The 16,668-nt window shown below is 43.5% G+C and overlaps 2 protein-coding genes and 1 long non-coding RNA gene across 4 annotated transcripts; 2 read left to right on the plus strand and 1 right to left on the minus strand.

Annotated features, from left to right (window-relative positions):
• The first annotated feature begins 21 nt into the window (after positions 1 to 21).
• On the plus strand, positions 22 to 10,079 carry VPS33A (VPS33A core subunit of CORVET and HOPS complexes). Of its 2 annotated transcripts, XM_062590178.1 has the most exons (13): positions 22 to 137; positions 296 to 361; positions 743 to 870; positions 1,417 to 1,606; positions 2,405 to 2,521; positions 3,266 to 3,440; positions 4,190 to 4,383; positions 6,170 to 6,296; positions 6,476 to 6,543; positions 7,170 to 7,307; positions 7,981 to 8,118; positions 8,278 to 8,446; positions 9,019 to 10,079. In XM_062590178.1, exons 1-13 carry the CDS (start codon positions 36 to 38, stop codon positions 9,210 to 9,212), a joined length of 1,806 nt encoding a protein of 601 aa, XP_062446162.1. In that variant the 5' UTR covers positions 22 to 35; the 3' UTR covers positions 9,213 to 10,079. The 2 variants fall into 2 exon arrangements, with proteins under 2 accessions (XP_062446162.1, XP_062446163.1); XM_062590179.1 differs by lacking the exon at positions 2,405 to 2,521.
• Positions 6,669 to 15,342, minus strand: LOC134148258 (uncharacterized). Its single transcript, XR_009960176.1, has 3 exons — positions 15,172 to 15,342; positions 10,429 to 10,598; positions 6,669 to 6,826 (listed from the first exon to the last, which is right to left on the minus strand). It is a non-coding gene; the product is annotated as an uncharacterized LOC134148258 (long non-coding RNA).
• Positions 13,795 to 15,535, plus strand: LOC134148257 (uncharacterized). The gene is made up of 2 exons (XM_062590180.1): positions 13,795 to 13,931; positions 15,130 to 15,535. Exon 2 carries the CDS (start codon positions 15,196 to 15,198, stop codon positions 15,328 to 15,330), a length of 135 nt encoding a protein of 44 aa, XP_062446164.1. The 5' UTR covers positions 13,795 to 13,931; positions 15,130 to 15,195; the 3' UTR covers positions 15,331 to 15,535.
• The last annotated feature ends 1,133 nt before the right edge of the window (positions 15,536 to 16,668 follow it).

Genomic DNA, 16,668 nt, shown 5'->3' on the forward strand with positions numbered 1-16,668 from the left:
CCGCCGCCGCCGCGGGGTCACGTGGGCGCGCGGCGATGGCGGCGCACCTGAGCTCGGGGCGCGTGAACCTGACGGCGCTGCGCGAGGCCGGGCGCCGCGAGCTCCGCGAGTTCCTCGACAAGTGCGCGGGCTCCAAGGTGAGCGGCGGCGGCGGCGGCGGCGGCCGCGGGGCCGCGGCCCGGGCCCGCTCCCTGCCCTGCCCGCCCCGGGCGGGGCGCGCCTCGGCGCCGCGGGCGGCCCCGGCTGCGGCTCCCGGGCCCCGCGGCGCAGCCACCGCCCCGTCCGCTCTCCCTAGGCCATCGTGTGGGACGAGTACCTGACGGGGCCCTTCGGCTTGATCGCGCAGTACTCGCTCTTGAAGGTAACGGCGGGGGGCGGCCCCGGGGGGCTGCAGGCACCTGCGGGCGGCGAGCGCTGGGGAGCTGGCGGTCGGGGTGCTCGGAAGCAGGGGGCCGAGCGCGGCCTGCGGGGAAGGCGGGCGCCTCGCGGAAGGGCTGCTGCGCCGTTTGGCGTCCGAGCCGCCGGCGGGCCGCGAGCAGCATCCCGCGCTACCGCTGCAGCGCGGTGAGGTAGGCCCGCGCAGCCGTGCCGGGGAGCGCAGGGGGAGATCCGCGCTGCCCCTCGCTGAGGCCGAGCAGCGATGGGGCGGCTGGGCGACGTCTCCCGATTTATCCTCTTTTGAAAACAGCGTTCACAACTGAGGCGGTACCTGCAGCTGAATAACACCTGGGTCTCTTTGTAGGAACATGAGGTGGAAAAGATGTTCACCCTCAAGCCAGGCCGTCTGCCCCAGGCTGACGTCAAGAATATCATATTCTTCGTTAGGCCCAAGCTAGAGCTAATGGATATAATTACAGACAATGTGCTCAGGTACAGATAATGCTTAAATGGAAAGCCAGCAGCTGCGGAGCGGTTGGCTCGCGGTTCTCTTCCCAAGAACCCTGTCTCGCGTTCCCACCGAGGGAAGCGACAACTTCAGCTGCGAACCTGCCACGTGATTTGCCCTGCTGGGGCTTGGAATAGGGAACTGCGTGCGCACGCCGGCACTGCGCTGCAGCCGCTTCTGGGGCTCAAGACACCCTGGGAAGGGCGAGGGGATTTTCACTGTGGCGAGAGCTGCAGAGGGAAACCTGCATGTTCCTCTTAACCGGCCGTAATGCATCGTGCTTTGAATGACCCTCCTTTAGAGAACTGCAGGAAAGTGAGGCTGCCTTGACCTGCTTTCATGCCTGTGGCTCTGGGCACGTGTAGCTAGGTACAAAATACTTTGAAATATAAAGTTTGGAGTGAAAGTTGATAATAACCAGGCGTGGCATTCTTACTTCATTCGTGTTCAGCGTCCCTGTGGTCTGTGCTGCGCTGCTAATCAGCGTAGCTGAGTTTCTGTTTGCTGTGTCCTGCCTGTGACTCTTCCAGGGAAGACAGAGGCCGTTCTCCCCAGAGGGACTTCCACATTCTGTTTGTGCCGCGGCGCAGCCTGCTCTGTGAGCAGTGGCTGAAGGAGCAGGGCGTGTTGGGATCTTTCATCCACCGAGAGCAGTACAGCCTCGACTTGATACCCTTTGATGGAGACCTGCTGTCCATGGAGTCTGAGAGCGCATTCAAGGTAAGTGCTTGTCTCATCTTCAAGGAAAAACACTTTGTGTCTGGTTGTTGGTGTCCGGTAGAGAGACTCTCAACATGTTTTTCAGTTATTCACAAAGCAGTAAAAGGCCTTGCAGAGGTGTGGCTTGATTCTGAGTTAGTGAGTCAGAACTTTTCAGTTCGTTTCCCAACTAAACATTGAGGGAAGAATGATTTCAGCAAGCTATATCTTAGCTATACGTTTTTGCTGTTATTTTCATTCATAACGCTTAAAATATTTAAAGTTGTTACAAAGAACTGGTGTAGTCCCAGTCAGCATGCTGCGGAAGAGTCATGTGCAATGTTTGCTGTTTTGCACTAGGCTGCACTGAGAATTAACAACTATCACATACCAACTGTGTGCTCTGTTTTCTCAGAATGTTTCACTTGGGGGAAGGAACATTTAAGAGACTTTTTTTGATCACCTCAACCTCATTAAGTCAGGCCCACAGGATGTGTCATGGCTTGTTGGTGCTTGTCAGCCCCTGTCGTGAGGTGTCGTGCTCTCATATTGGCCTGATCAGAGGGACAGGCTCTCTGCAGTCACTTTCTGGCTTTGTTACTCCACTGCGCCAAGATGGGAGCAGTGTGTGTGGTCAGGAAATATTACAATGGTTTGATTAAATGATTAATACACTAACAGCACCTACAGCTAAGGTCCATATGTGCCAACGGCCATAGCTTTTTTTCTCCTAGCCCATGTCTCTTCTGAACTGTTCACATGGACCATGTTCAGCTGTGAAAGCATCTCCAGCAGATCAATTCCCTTCTTGTTGTTCAGGAATGTTACTTGGAGAGCGACCAGACAAGTCTGTACCATGCAGCAAAGGGGCTGATGACACTGCAGGCTCTCTATGGAACCATCCCTCAGATCTTTGGGAAGGGGGAGTGCGCCCGGGTAAGGCAAATGCTGCTGCTTGATCTCAATTCTTCAGAACTGCCTTGGAGAACGTTTGGTTAACTGACATGTGAAGTGTTTCGAATCCAGCCATGGACCTTTCTTGTCATACTGGAATTTCAGGATCATGTCCAGCAGGTCTTTGTCATCTCTGACCTAAACAATCTTTGTTGTTCCTTAAATCGTACTGTCAGGAGGATTTATCTGATTTTATGTATCTTGCTCTTAGTTACACCATTATGCTTTCAGCAACTTGTCTTTCTATGGAGCTTAACACTTAGCTGCTCTGTTGGCATCAGAAAGACTGAACAAAGAGGGAGATGTGCAGCCACTGCTCATATCTCTCCATAAAATGATTAAATGATTAATACACTAACAGCACCTACAGCTAAGGTCCATATGTGCCAACGGCCATAGCTTGTCAAGAGAGACTTATAAAGTCTCGTCCTCTTTTTCTCTTCTTTGATCAACCTACAGATTAATTGCTACCTCTTGTAATTAGGGTGTGGCTCAAGAGGAATCCAGTGCTTTGGCCACAGTTGTCAGCATCGTGCTAAGCTAGTAGAGACAGCCTTGGTTTGTGTCTGCTTGTCCTACTCCCTACTTGTCAGTTTGTATCTCTTGCCATTTACTTCCTTTGCACAGGACCTTGTCCTCCTACTTGCGTGAGTACATGCTTGTAGAGCCTAGAAATCTGTCTGTTGTGGCCTGCACCATAATCAGACCAATGTGGTTTATTTTCAGCATGTGGCTAATATGATGATCAGGATGAAGCGCGAGTTCCCTGGAAGCCAGAACTCAATATTTCCTGTCTTTGATACCCTCTTGTTGCTGGACCGTAATGTTGATCTGTTGACACCTTTAGCTACGCAGCTGACATATGAAGGACTGATTGATGAAATCTATGGAATTCAGAACAGTAAGTACTGCAAGTCCAAGGGGGAGAAGTTTCTGGTGTGCTGGAGCAGGCTGCAGTGTGTCAAGTAGATTTCTGTTTCCACTACGTGACAGTAATGTTGGAATAGCTCACTTGAAATTAGTAGGGGGGTGCGTCAGACACTTGATTTAGCAATCCCAAAGCTAGAGCCCAGCAAGATCAGCTTTGCTCCTCTTTTTACGTAGGAAGAGAAGTTGACCACAGTGCATGTTATTGAATGTGAATATTTTGGATGTCAGCTGGGTGCACACAGCGTGACAGAGAACATACAGTGTGGGAGTGGTAGAATTTTTAGTGTATGCCTTCACCCTCGAACCTGGTTTGTTCATATTGTGTCACACTGAGGGAAAGGGTAGAGTTTGTGAAACCCCGTTCAGGGTTCTCCTCCTTTCTTTGGAAGGACTCCAATGGGGCATTTACAGCTTTTAACTCCCCCTGCTGTACTGATGAGTGGCTGGAAGGCTGCCTCTGAACCTCTTTGGAAACAGGATAGTGAGTGCTTGTCTTCCGATACTTGTGTTTGTACTTCTGATATGTGTGTCTAGGTCTGTGGGTTCCCATGTGAGTACAGGAGACTGTCCTTAATTCCTAAGTAGTTATTGAGGCATTTATGTTGGCTTTGCTGCTCAGAACTGTCTCCAGATCAGGGGACAACTTTCATGCTCTGCTTTTCTTAACTCCTTGTGGTGAAATTCCAGTTCTTATGGAAGTTACTTCTCTGTATTTGATAGCTTATGTGAAACTCCCTCCTGAGAAGTTTGCCCCAAAGAAGCAGGGTGAGGGTGGCAAAGACCTCCCCACAGAACCCAAGAAGCTCCAGCTGAATTCTGCTGAAGAGCTGTATGCGGAAATCCGTGACAAGAACTTCAATGCTGTGGGGTCAGTGCTGAGCAAGAAAGCCAAGATCATCTCAGCAGCCTTTGAGGTAAGACCTGTATCTGACCACACATCTCTTGGGCATTCTGGTTGTCAGGTACAGAAGCAGTCTGTGTTCAGTGGGGTGGCAACTGGCAGCTCAAGCTGCTGCCATGGAATAATCCTCCAGCCAAAGAAAACAAAATAGTCCTCAGAAGTTCCTCCAGTCTGTTCCCCATGCTGGTATGACATCAGCTCCACTTCAACTGTTCTGAGTAGGTGTTGGTCAAATCTCCTGTTAAGAAATGTCATGCAGATCCTCTGCTCTCCCCAGACACGTTCTGGGGCTTTTGCTGCCCTCGAAGCTAGCCTAAACTGCATTTCTGCTGTGTGAGCCCACAGTTCCCTGAATAGGAATTGCTTTCTTCAGTCTGCAGAATAGTTGTTATTTAAGTCTGCAAGAGGCCAAAACTGATCCACTTCTCTTTATTGCTGTTGTTACCTGTTAACTGAAAGTTGGTTGTCTCTTTGTATTGCCTGAGGATGGAGAGAGAGGGCTTTAAGATATTAAGCTCCAGAATGCATATTCATAGAGTATTATGGCTGGCATTAAAAACACTAGGAATGTGGAAGACCAACTGGCTTAAAGGAGATTTGACCTCTAAACTGATGCTCGAATGTTACGTTGGACAAAGCTGGAGAATACCATGGGTGTGTTTGTGGGTTTGTTTGGATGCATCATACTGATAATTCATGAAGAGACAGAGATTGCCCATCTGTGGTTTCAGAATACATGGTGATTCTCAAGACAACTTGTTGTATTGTTTGATTTTTCTGTTTATGTCTTCACTTCTGCCACATTTAGGACAAGGTAGCAGTACCTTAACTCAAATGGAGGGTGTTTAGGCTTATCTCCTAGTAAATTTGTATTATTGCAGTATTAGTGTTGAAGGCTTTAAGGCTGGATTATTCATCCTGGTTGTTAAGAAAAAAAAATTAAGAAATTGTCAGAAGTAATAGGTGATAATGAAACAGCAGCCTATTGGCAGCAGAGGACTTCTTAAATTCAGGCTTCGTTATTATCACTCTCCTGCCTGCACTTGCCCATTTCAGTCCTTCACACGTAAGTCAAATTATTATTTTTATTCCAAGTTGCAGCAAGAGCCAAGTAGCCCAAATGAAATACAGACCTCTGGACTGCTCTGACAGCTGAAGTCTGCATTGTGCTTCATCAAACAATTGCTCAAAACCTGGGACAGTGTTACAGCCAGGTACAGTGAATGGCAGGCTCCTCCTCTTGAGAGATACACAAATCCTGCTATTCCTCAGCACCTCTAAATACTGCTTTGAGGGGAAATGTGCCCCCTTCTCTGACTTCATTTGGCTAAAGCTCCACATTTATTGGCAGCTAGCAAAGTAATTTATCTTTACATGAAAAAGGTAGTGAGTTTTGCTGGTTTGGAAACAGAAGAACAGATAGTGATGGCTGAAGTCAGGTAAAGGTAGAGAAGTGTCTGGCAACTCTGGTATAATGGGAAAAAACAATGTATGCTGAGATCCTCTCTCCTGTTGTACTATGTGCTAGCTCCTCTAATTATCAAAATGCAGTTATAGGTAATGCTATGATTCAGTGAACACTTACAATTTTGTCTGACAGGCCAAACATCTCTAACAATTCCTGTTGTTGAAAAAAATATATATATATGTGTATATATATATATAGTATATTGGTGTTCACATTTTACCTTTCTGTAATTTAAGCAGTGAGTAAAGAAGTTTTGTGCAATGAAATGATCTAGCTGGCGTGTGACTAGTTATACTGAACAAGACCTAACCTAGGTGATGAATTTCTTTAGGAAAGGCACCACGCTAAAACCGTCGGAGAGATTAAGCAATTTGTCTCACAGTTACCACACATGCAGGCAGCAAGGAGCTCTCTAGCAAACCACACCTCAATTGCAGAACTCATCAAAGACATCACCAGTGAGTATTCATTGAATAGTCTGACTTGAGTGTATCTAGATTCAAGAATACTTGATCAATATCATTCAACTTTGCAAAGATTGGCTTTGTTCCCACTGGTACATCTCTGCTGCGAATGTTAAATGTAGAAAATAAGCTGTCAGTTGTTAATGTATTGATTTTTATTCTTTTCCCTTAAGCATCAGAAGATTTCTTTGACAATTTAACAGTGGAACAAGAGTTCATGTCTGGAATAGACACAGACAAGGTAAGTAGATAATGACATCTTGTGATTCTTGCCTTTTTTTCTTTTTTTAAATGTGTCTTGAGGGGAGGACATACCTTCCCCCCTCTCCCCCCCCCCCCCCCCCCATTCTTTGAGAGCAAGAGCAGAAATATCTGATCTGGATGGTGTCCTTCCAGTGTCAAAGTTGTGAGTTCTTGTGTGTGCCCCCTTGTGCTTCTACAGAAATCTTTTCCAAGTAACATGTGTTGCTGAACCTGCTTGGTTCACCTGTGTGCTCTGCCAGGCTCCTGTTACACATCACTGCCTGTAACACAAGAGTACACAGCTCGAGTGCTTCTTTGACCTGTACAATGGCACTATGTGCAGTGAGGGCTCACTGAAAAATTCAAAATCATTATTGAAACTTTTTCAGTGCATCAAACACAGTCTAGCTATTGACTGTGAAATCAACAGACCTTAGAAAGATGCTAGGTGGAACAAGTGCTAGATTGCCATTTAAAAGATGATCTTAAGCTGCCTGGAGAGCAGCTGCACCCCCTTCCTTGTTATTATGCATGGTAAAACTAGGTAAAAATAGATCTTTTTTCCAAGTCTGCTAGGCACTTTAACAAAGCTTTTTTTTTTTTTTTTTTTTTTTTTCCTCATAGGTTAACAATTATATTGAAGACTGCATTGCTCAAAAACATCCATTAATCAAGATCTTGCGTCTCGTTTGTTTGCAATCTGTATGTAACAGTGGACTGAAGCAGAAGGTTCTGGATCACTATAAAAAAGAAATTCTCCAGGTTGGGCTGTAACTTTTGGGTTGTTAAATTTTAGATTAATATTCACATTAAAACTTCAGTTCTACAGCACTTGCATTCTAGACAGCTACATGTGTAGCCCTAGTGTGTTCAATGTGACTGAATACAAATGTGTACAGATGCAGAACTGAGGCTTGTGTTTGGGCTAACAAGTGTGACATAGTAGGTGCTTTTATCTGTCTTAAAACATCTAGCTACAGAGAGAGGTTTATATTATTACATGCGTGGCTGTCATGATTTAAACGCTCTACGTGGCATACAATCTAGAGAAGTCTTAACGAAGAATTTCTTTTTAAACACCTTTGCCCTTTTATCTGAAAGCTACACTTTTTGTTTTTTATGATATTTGTTGTTTTGGCATAATACATAAAAATGTTTTTGAATGTTTATTTCTAATCTGCACATTTTTAAATTCACAGTGAGTTATCTTCGTAAGTTAAGATGAATCTACTTAGTGATTTCAGGGACAATGCTATTGGAATCATCATTCTGGGGAACCATCATGGTGAATATCTAGACTTCAGCACAACTGTATTATTGAATTTTGTTAGTTGGTATTGTGAGGGGGGGAGCAGGCATTTTATACAACACTTAAGTTAATGTTTGTTGTTGAACAGGTGGGCATGATATTAAAGGCAAATTTTTCACGTTACAGACTTATGGCTATGAACATATATTGACCTTAAACAACTTGGAAAAGGCCGGACTCCTGAAATCTCAGACAAGTGGTAGGAATAACTATCCAACAATCAGGAAAACCCTGCGCTTATGGATGGATGATGTTAATGAACAGGTACACATCAGCTTCCAGTCAGTTTATGCAGTGAACACCACATCTAGCAATACAGGATTATGTGCAGCAGGAAAACCATCATACTTTTGTTTAATTTTTATGGTTCTTTGTTTCCAAGCATGAAGTAACACTCTTTCATTTCCTCGCTCTCTCTCACAGAATCCCAATGATATCTCCTACGTGTACAGTGGCTATGCTCCACTGAGTGTGCGCCTGGCACAGCTACTGGCTCGGCCAGGGTGGCGGAGTATAGAAGAGGTTTTAAAGATGCTGCCAGGTCCCCATTTTGAGGAGAGGCAACAGTTACCTACTGGCCTTCAGAAAAAACGTAAGTTTTGTTGTTTCCCCATTTTTGAGAGAGACATGCATCTCTTTTAGGCTGGGATAAAGCAAACAGGCACCAGGACTAGCAGAGCCTGAACATCTACCTCATCTGTTTGTCCACCACAATATTAGATCTGCCTAGCCTGTTTTTAACAGATGGCTTTCTGACATCTTTAAAACTGCCAGTGACCTATTCAGCCTCTAAATGAACAGCACCATGTGTATTTAAAATCCATCTTTATAATACAGAGCTGTAGATAATGTTTAACTTCTCATCAGTATACTAAAATATTTGCTAACCTAATACTGAGATTTTAATACATATTACAAAGAAGGTCAACATTACTCTCGTAGTACTAAGCCTGAGCAGACAGACACACATCCTGAAAAGAAATTATGGAGCTGGGAATACAGCCTGCGTATCTGAGCCCCAGTCTGGTACTCTGCCGTTTAGGCTTCTTCTCTCATTTAGCTGCTATCTTTGTTTTAAGGCTTTTTTGAGCTTGACTGACAGGCAAAGGATATGAAATGTTAAAATAAAATTAAGACAGCCTGTACATCTCTTTGAACACACAGGTCAACATGGTGAGAACCGAGTCACACTGGTGTTCTTCCTGGGAGGCGTGACATATGCAGAAATAGCTGCACTGAGATTTCTGTCTCAGATGGAAGATGGAGGCACAGAGTATGTCATTGCCACCACAAAACTGATCAATGGAACAAGCTGGATAAAATCCCTGATGGAAAAACTGGAGCCTGCCCCTTTCTAGAGTCTGTGGCAAGAGATTGCAAAACTGAGAGGCCATGTGTGATACAGGTACATGGAGCTCTGGTCTTCTGGCATGGCTGCTTAGACATGAGAGAAACATGATGGTGGAAGAGACTCTCCTGAGACCATGTTAATGATGCAGTTACCCTCATTCCTCTCCGCACTCTAGGTCTTTGTGGAACTTCCTTATAGATGAGCAGTGCTGAAAGGCATGCTCAATGAAATAAACAGTAGAAGAAAGAGAGACCTCTGGTCTGAATCAGCAACCAAGTGCTAGGGAAGGGGGCCTGGTCCTTCCATTTGACAGTGTGCATCTTTTTTTTTTCTTCTTTTTTTCCTTTCAGTTTAGTTTTAATCTGCTGATATGATTACTTTTTTTGTCACCTTCCTAAGAAGCTCAGGAGGCAGGGTGACTTCTACTGATTGCATACCAATATTCTTAGTCTCTTTCATCTGGTAATTCTGTCAATGCACTGAGGGCTGTTGTTTCTGAGATCTGTACTCAGCTGTGCTTTGAAAGGCTATCATAGGGAGCTCCCTACAGTGTGCTCATTTCCTTTCCTGAGGGCTCCCCTCACATTCTATATTTACTGGTACCTACAAAGGTCTCCTTCTGGGCCATGCTTAGGCTCTGTCCAGAACTACTGCTTTTGGATCTGTTTCTTTGTAGCGTCTGTCCATTGTTTAGACCTACAAGCACACTTTGTTCTAGGCTTATTCCTGCTGCTGTATATGCATTCCCAGTTACCTTGCCTGACTCAGTAATTTTTGTGATATTCTTTTTGACTTAGTGATGCTTTTCTTGAGAGCCTGTAGCAATGCACGACTTGATCTGCAATTTGTGATAAAAGTAATGGCAAAGAACAAAGACATAGCAGAAGGTGCTTTCTTTCCTCCAACGTGAGCATATTGCTTTAAAGAAAAGTTAAAACTGTAACCTTTTTTTATTTTATATATATAGTATTTCCAAGATTTGCACCATTATTATGTTGCTAGAAAGGTTATGGCCTACTATTTCTGATGCCTGGCTACAGCATTTGCAACACTAGCAGGTTGTGTGGAGTAATCCTTTCAGTTTGCCAACTCAGTGATTGTGGACCTAAGAAGAGTGATTTTTATATAATCAGAAATGAAGAAACTGAAGTTGCTGTCTCAGCTGTGTGAAGGGAGGAAAAGTCCTAGATGAAGACTGTATTGTGGGTTCAGCACTTACTTACCACTTAGGTTCTGTACACTGGGGAGGGGTTGCTTCTGCGCTCAGCTTTCTCATGAAAGATGAGGCACTTCTGCTTCTCCAAGCTCTAGCATGTTCATGAAAATAGGCAGCCAACGGGGCCAGGCCACAGCAACCAAGTTTTTAACCGACTGTGCAATGGAAAGACAGCTGCTGAAAAGGAGAAGCGGTAACATTTTTACTGCATAGGTTCAGATAGACTCTTGAGGACAAAGACCAATGACAAGACATTTAATTCACAATTTCATCATGTATAACTTAAAAAATGAAACAGAAAGGATGAGCTGACAGGCTCCTTTTGGAGCCAGTTGTTCTAGGAGGCTCCCTACCTGTCTGCTCCTGCTACTGCTGCATGTCCTCAGTTCCCCTTCAGAAACTTGGTGGGTATTAGACATCCAGAGAAAAGCGCCTCACTTAGTCTGCACTGTAGCTGTAACAAGCTGTGTGTTATGGTTAGTTGCCTCCAGGGCACATTCAAATTCAGTGTCCTGCACGCTATTTGGCCAAGAAGTTCATTTGGTTTCATCTATGACATGCAGCATCAACTTAAACTCTCCACATGCAGCAACACAGAACTAACTTCAAGTAAAACCAACTGCACTCAAACAACAAGGGAAATACTGGAATCTTTTACTTGAACTGCCTGCAGAAAGGGGCGGGAGGGCTGTATGAAGTGGCCTGTTTCTCCAGTGTCCTTGGTACACCCACATGACTCTGTAAAGCAACTCCAGCATATGAATTACATCAGCATGTTGATAGCCCATTTAAAGTTATTGGGTCTTCCCCAGGTAGGACTCAGGCCAAACCCAGCAATCTCATTGAAACAGCAAGCATCAGGCTTAAAGGGCTTTTTTTTTCCTTCTTTCTTTCTTTCTTTTTTTTTTTTTTTAATAAGCTGTTGCACAGCCCAAAATTGTAAAATGGAATTTTCCATGGGCTTAGTGGCTGGGGCCCTTGGTGTTAAGCTGGTGAGCATGAGGCAGCTTCTAGCTCCAGAAGGCTCAGCCTTGCTAACTGCTGGAAGCTGGGATGACAAAACTACGGCATAAGCCTGTGCAGCTGACCACTAGCAGAGCCTAGGCTGCTCAGCTTCGGGCCCTTTGCGCTGTCCACTGTCACTATACTTAACCATGCTCTTTCAATGCAAGCACTGGGGACTCTGCTTCACATTGCTTTTCATGTATAAATAGTTGAAACTTGAAAAAAAAAAAAAAAAAAAAAAAAAACTTTAAAACATTGTCTTTGCATACATTTCTACTCTTAGTCACCCTGCATGCTGCATATGCCCCTAATTCATCATTTTTTTCCAAATTATTTTTATAACTCTGGGATTTAGTCCTTTAAAAAAAAAAAAAAAAGAAAAGAAAAAAAGGACGATTAAGTTCTGCTGCATCTGCTGCTTCACAGAGACTCCCCTTTGTCTATTCAACTCAAGTTTGCTTATTGTACTAAAACAACAACTTATGTGATCATTTTTAAATGCGCTCTCTCTCTCTCTCGCGCGCGCGCACACACACACACACGGAATATAACACTAATTACAGTCCATCCTGCCATTTAATGTACTATATTGGAAAAATCTTTTCATGATAATCACTCGAAAATTTTTACTTAAGGTAGGCAAGCAACTTGAAGGCTTTGCTTATAAAAATAACAAGCCATGATGTCAGTTTTTTTCAGTTAACTTAAGCAGAATTTAAATTAACACACTGCAACTTCAACAGGCAAACCATATGACTGACTGACTTACACATTTAAAAAAAAAAAAAAAAAAAAAAAAGTGCCAGTGTGGCTTCCTTACTAAGCTTTATTCATGCAGTTCCACTGTGAAAGTACGTAATTTAACAGTGTTTAAAGAGAAAGCTAAAGCAGTTTTGGATCAAAAATTAGACAACACTCTGGAAAAAAAAAAGATACCAAGCACACAAAAACAATGCTATTCAGTACAGTTCTTTCAGTATATCATTACACAGAATGTCCTTGATTTGGCCTTCAGGGTCTTTGTACTATCATAATTTTCAGATTTTTTTTTTTCCAGAACCTTGAAAATTAAACTAATCACAAAGAAATAAATAGCACTGATTAGGCTAGTTTGTGAACCAAGCTTATGACATATAAAAGCTACAAAGCAGATGAATTAAAAAAAAAAAAAAAAAAAAAAAGGAAGAAGAAGAAACAAAACACCAACTCATCAGCTTGCCTACCTTCTCCACTTGGCCCAACAAACATGTTAGTAATATTAGGGTCTAAACTGGTTTTGAAAATAGTTTATGTTGAACACTTGGTAAACTTTAATTTACTAGCAACACTACTGCATTGCTTTTGCACAGACTACAGCCTGCACCACAAGCAAGAGTCATACAGATACACAAACTAGACAAAGTCTCTTCCTGGAACTATACAACAAAAACAATAAAATAAAGGCCATCTTGATGTTGATCAATTCTCTGGAGGAGCAATTACTACTTAACAGGCTTCCTGAGCAGCTTGATTATGCTCTGCTTCTGTCTAAGGCCTTGCTGACCATGCGGGTAATAATTTGATAACAAGAGAGCTTAATTAAATTAAGGGGCCATTTTCTAGATCATATTATCTTTGTAGGTAAGAGATTTGATTTGCAGTACATATAGTCTTGCCTCTCTCTGCTGTCTGCATTTGTTTGGTTTACAAGCAAAAGAAAAAAAAAAAGCTAACCAACCTCAACCTTAAAAACGCTTTCACTTTTCATGTAACATTATCAGAAAGTAGTTTGCTAAAAATAAACAGGCATCTTGACTCCCCTGCCCCCATCTTCTTGCTGCAAAGGAGTTGTATCTTTTGCTCTTTTCGTAAAAGGCAGGGATTACTTTTTTGGTGTGCAAGGGCAAAGAAGCAGCAAGACTGTCCTCAGTGCTCCCTCTCCTCTGATAACAGGGCCTGACAATCCACACAGTTCCATCCTGTAACCTGCTGCTGATCTTGGGAGATCCCCAGCTGTATGTAAGCATCCTCCTCCTCAAGTGGCCTGTTGAAGCACATTTTCTCAGAGAATGGAGGAATATGCTCAAAAGCCTCTCAGTTAACTGAACTATGAAATAAAAGGCATAAGAAAGATGACACAAAGCTTTGTTAGAGCAAAATAAAGACATTTAAAAATATATAGGCTTTGTTTTGATAACATGAGGAAAGCCATACTGCTTCAAATCACAAAATACTGTTGACAAAAGCACTTGGGGGGGGGAAGCTATTTGGAGCATTCTGTACTGCTGTGCCACATAGAGAGCAAAGGCGCTATGTCATATAATAACTGGTCCTGACCACACCTAGTGCATTAGTCCTCGTTTGGGCTGTAAATACAACCTCATTACTCCTGGCTCCCGGATTAGAGGATCAGAAGGGGATCAAACTACAACAGACCTTTCAGAAGCTAGAAATTCAAGGGACAGCTGCAGAACAAAACCAGATACAAATAGGAACTTTACAAAGTAGATTCCATCATCTACCTGGGTAAGCATTTTATTTCTTTGTCAACATCTTAGGTAACGGAAAAATATGTAAAGACTATAAATAGAAAACTTCAATACTTTAAACAACTGGGAAGCTAGAGCTGCTTTTAAAATGCAATAGCTTCTATAACATATATATGTGCCTGAGCTTGGGGGAAATGACTGAAATTATTTTTAAATCAAATTATTTTTAATCAAAAAGATGAACTCTTTATGATAACAGCTCTTTAAAAATAATCTAAACAGTAGGATGTGAATTCAGATTACTTTGACTGGCTTTAGACTGTTTAGACAAGAAGTAATCCTTTTAAGTTAGCCTTATCCTGAATCTGGTTTTAATTCCCTTTATGTGCTTGACCAAGAGTGCAGGCATATTTCTGATCAAAATTAAAAATAACATGTAAATTGAGGATACAACAGAATTTTTTAGGTATGTCTTCACTGCTTTATGTCCAAGAAGCCAATAACTTTTGAATGTTCAGATTTTGCATTAAACTAACTAATGAGCAACTTTTAAATTGATACATAAGTATGACTTTAAAATACAAATAGAAATGACTTCTAAAATATCTTACCTTTTGTCCCCCAGTTAAAGGTTATTTTTAATGTGAGTTAGAAATCTTTGGCAGTGCAAACTTGTATTTAAGTTCCATTTTCTTCAGTCTTAAACAAAAGGCTCTGTTTGTGCCAGTATCTCCATTAGATGCTATTATATCATTAAATATTAATGGTGGCTTCCTTGGAAGAATTGACCACTTTGATTAGAACATTCTGTTGGTAATGTACCATCAGTAAATGCTCTAAATGTGAAGCTTCCTGGATGCACAGCAACTGACACAAGGGAAAAGACAGCATAAGCCAGCTGGACTCTGGGCCACTGGTGCTTACCTACACATCTACTGCATGTGAGTCTGTATTTTAATTTGCTTCTTTACTAGTGCTGACTTGGAGGCTGTGATCATATCCTGAACTCCTTCTCAACACTGCCTAGCCAGGTAACCCTGGAGAGGACTCTGAACAAGCACACGCACGATCCCAACCTGATGTTTAAGCTTTGGTAATTAACAAGCCTCTGAGAAAGCAGGCTGACTTTTAGCCCTCCCGAACACAGCCACTTCCTGCAGTAGATTCACACCTAAAGCTCTGCAGTCTCCTCCCCAGAAAGACTCACCCTGCCCCTTTGCTTTTCTTTCTTGCAGACCCAGGAGGGAACAGCGTGCCAGCAGTCCCAAACACCCTACCTGCCTTGCCGTGCTGCAAGAACCATGCCGGACTCCTTTGCCGTCCACTTCCTCAAGGTGCTGAAGGAGCTCCTGGCCTTCGTGCTCTTCAGCTACACAGTGCTGGTCGGGGCACTGCTGCTTGCTGGCTGGACGACTTACTTCTTGGTGCTAAAATGACAGCTCTTCTTCTGCTCCTGCAACCACAGACTGGCCTAAATGCAACAGATCCCACTGTGCAGCTTGCCCTGGGCATCTGCACAGCAACCAGGATGACAGTCCCTTTCTCCTGCATCAACTCTGCGAGCATTTTCTTTTATTACTGCCTAATCACAATCTTATTTTCTTATGTAAAAAAGAAGAAAGCTTAAAAAATACATATCTATATGCATGTACCTTACTGATCTTTGTGGCTCTTGTAGATTCTTTTTTCTATTTCCTTGACATGTGCTCTTGTTCTGTGAAAAAGTTAAAAGCTTCCCAGCAGTTTCGTCCAGGGATTCCCACCCCACACCCACCCCCCGCACAGATGCCCCTCGAGCATTGCAGCCTGCCAAACACAGTGGAAGAATAGGAGGGATACAACACTATTTGAGTGCGACCAGTATCTCAGATAAACAAGTCCTGCCTTGCCTAACTCTTGCTCATTAAGGGTGTGAAGGCAGAAATACAGAATTTACTTTTTTTTTTTCTCACTTTGTCCCAGAAACAGACTTTTCATATCAGCACAAAGGTCACCTCTCCCTGTAGCTTCATGAAGCACACTTTCCCAAGAAAGGGGTAAATGTCTCCAATAATGCTTAATCTATAGGTCTATTATTTGGTTAAATACACAATGCTTTCAATGAATGCTTAAAATATGGAGATAGCTGAAAGATGTGACTGAGACAGAGCATTGTACCGTCCTGCTAAAACTGAACTGCTGGGTAAATGATAAGTATAACTTCCTAGCGTATAGAAATAGACTTAATTGATCTGTGCTCCAGCAGGGCCTTTCATGTGGAACTATATAGGAAACATTAGGTGTAGAAGCTAAGGATTATTGCTAATAAGAAACTAGCTGAAACCAAGCAGTATCACATGACCTTGAAAAATAAAGATGAAGGAAACCAGAGGGAAGGTAAAAGCAGAAATCTGTCAAAGCCCATCAGTGTGTTCTCATTCAACACCCCTATTGATGGCTTAGCCCATGGCCAAGGGCTGCTCTCTGCAAACTTGGCAGGTCTTGGTCAGATGTCTATGAGTAGGTCTACACAGGAGGAACTGGCCAAACTGGAGAGTGAAAAGAACCCAAAACAACAGCTTCTGTTTCTTTCTTGGGCCTGGAAACTTCAGGCCCCAGAAAAGTGCGGTTACCTGAACAGCAGGGCAACCCCTGGTGGGAGCGGGGACGCCGCGGGAGAAACTCGACCCAATCCTTGCACGAGGGCCGGTACCCTCGGGTACCGGGATAAGGGAAGGAGCCGCTTTTCCCCGCGGCGGCGGGCAGCAGCGACCGTTAGCGCCGCGACCGTTAAC

Source organism: Rhea pennata, chromosome 17, assembly GCF_028389875.1.
Source record: "Rhea pennata isolate bPtePen1 chromosome 17, bPtePen1.pri, whole genome shotgun sequence".
NCBI classification, from domain to species: domain Eukaryota; kingdom Metazoa; phylum Chordata; class Aves; order Rheiformes; family Rheidae; genus Rhea; species Rhea pennata.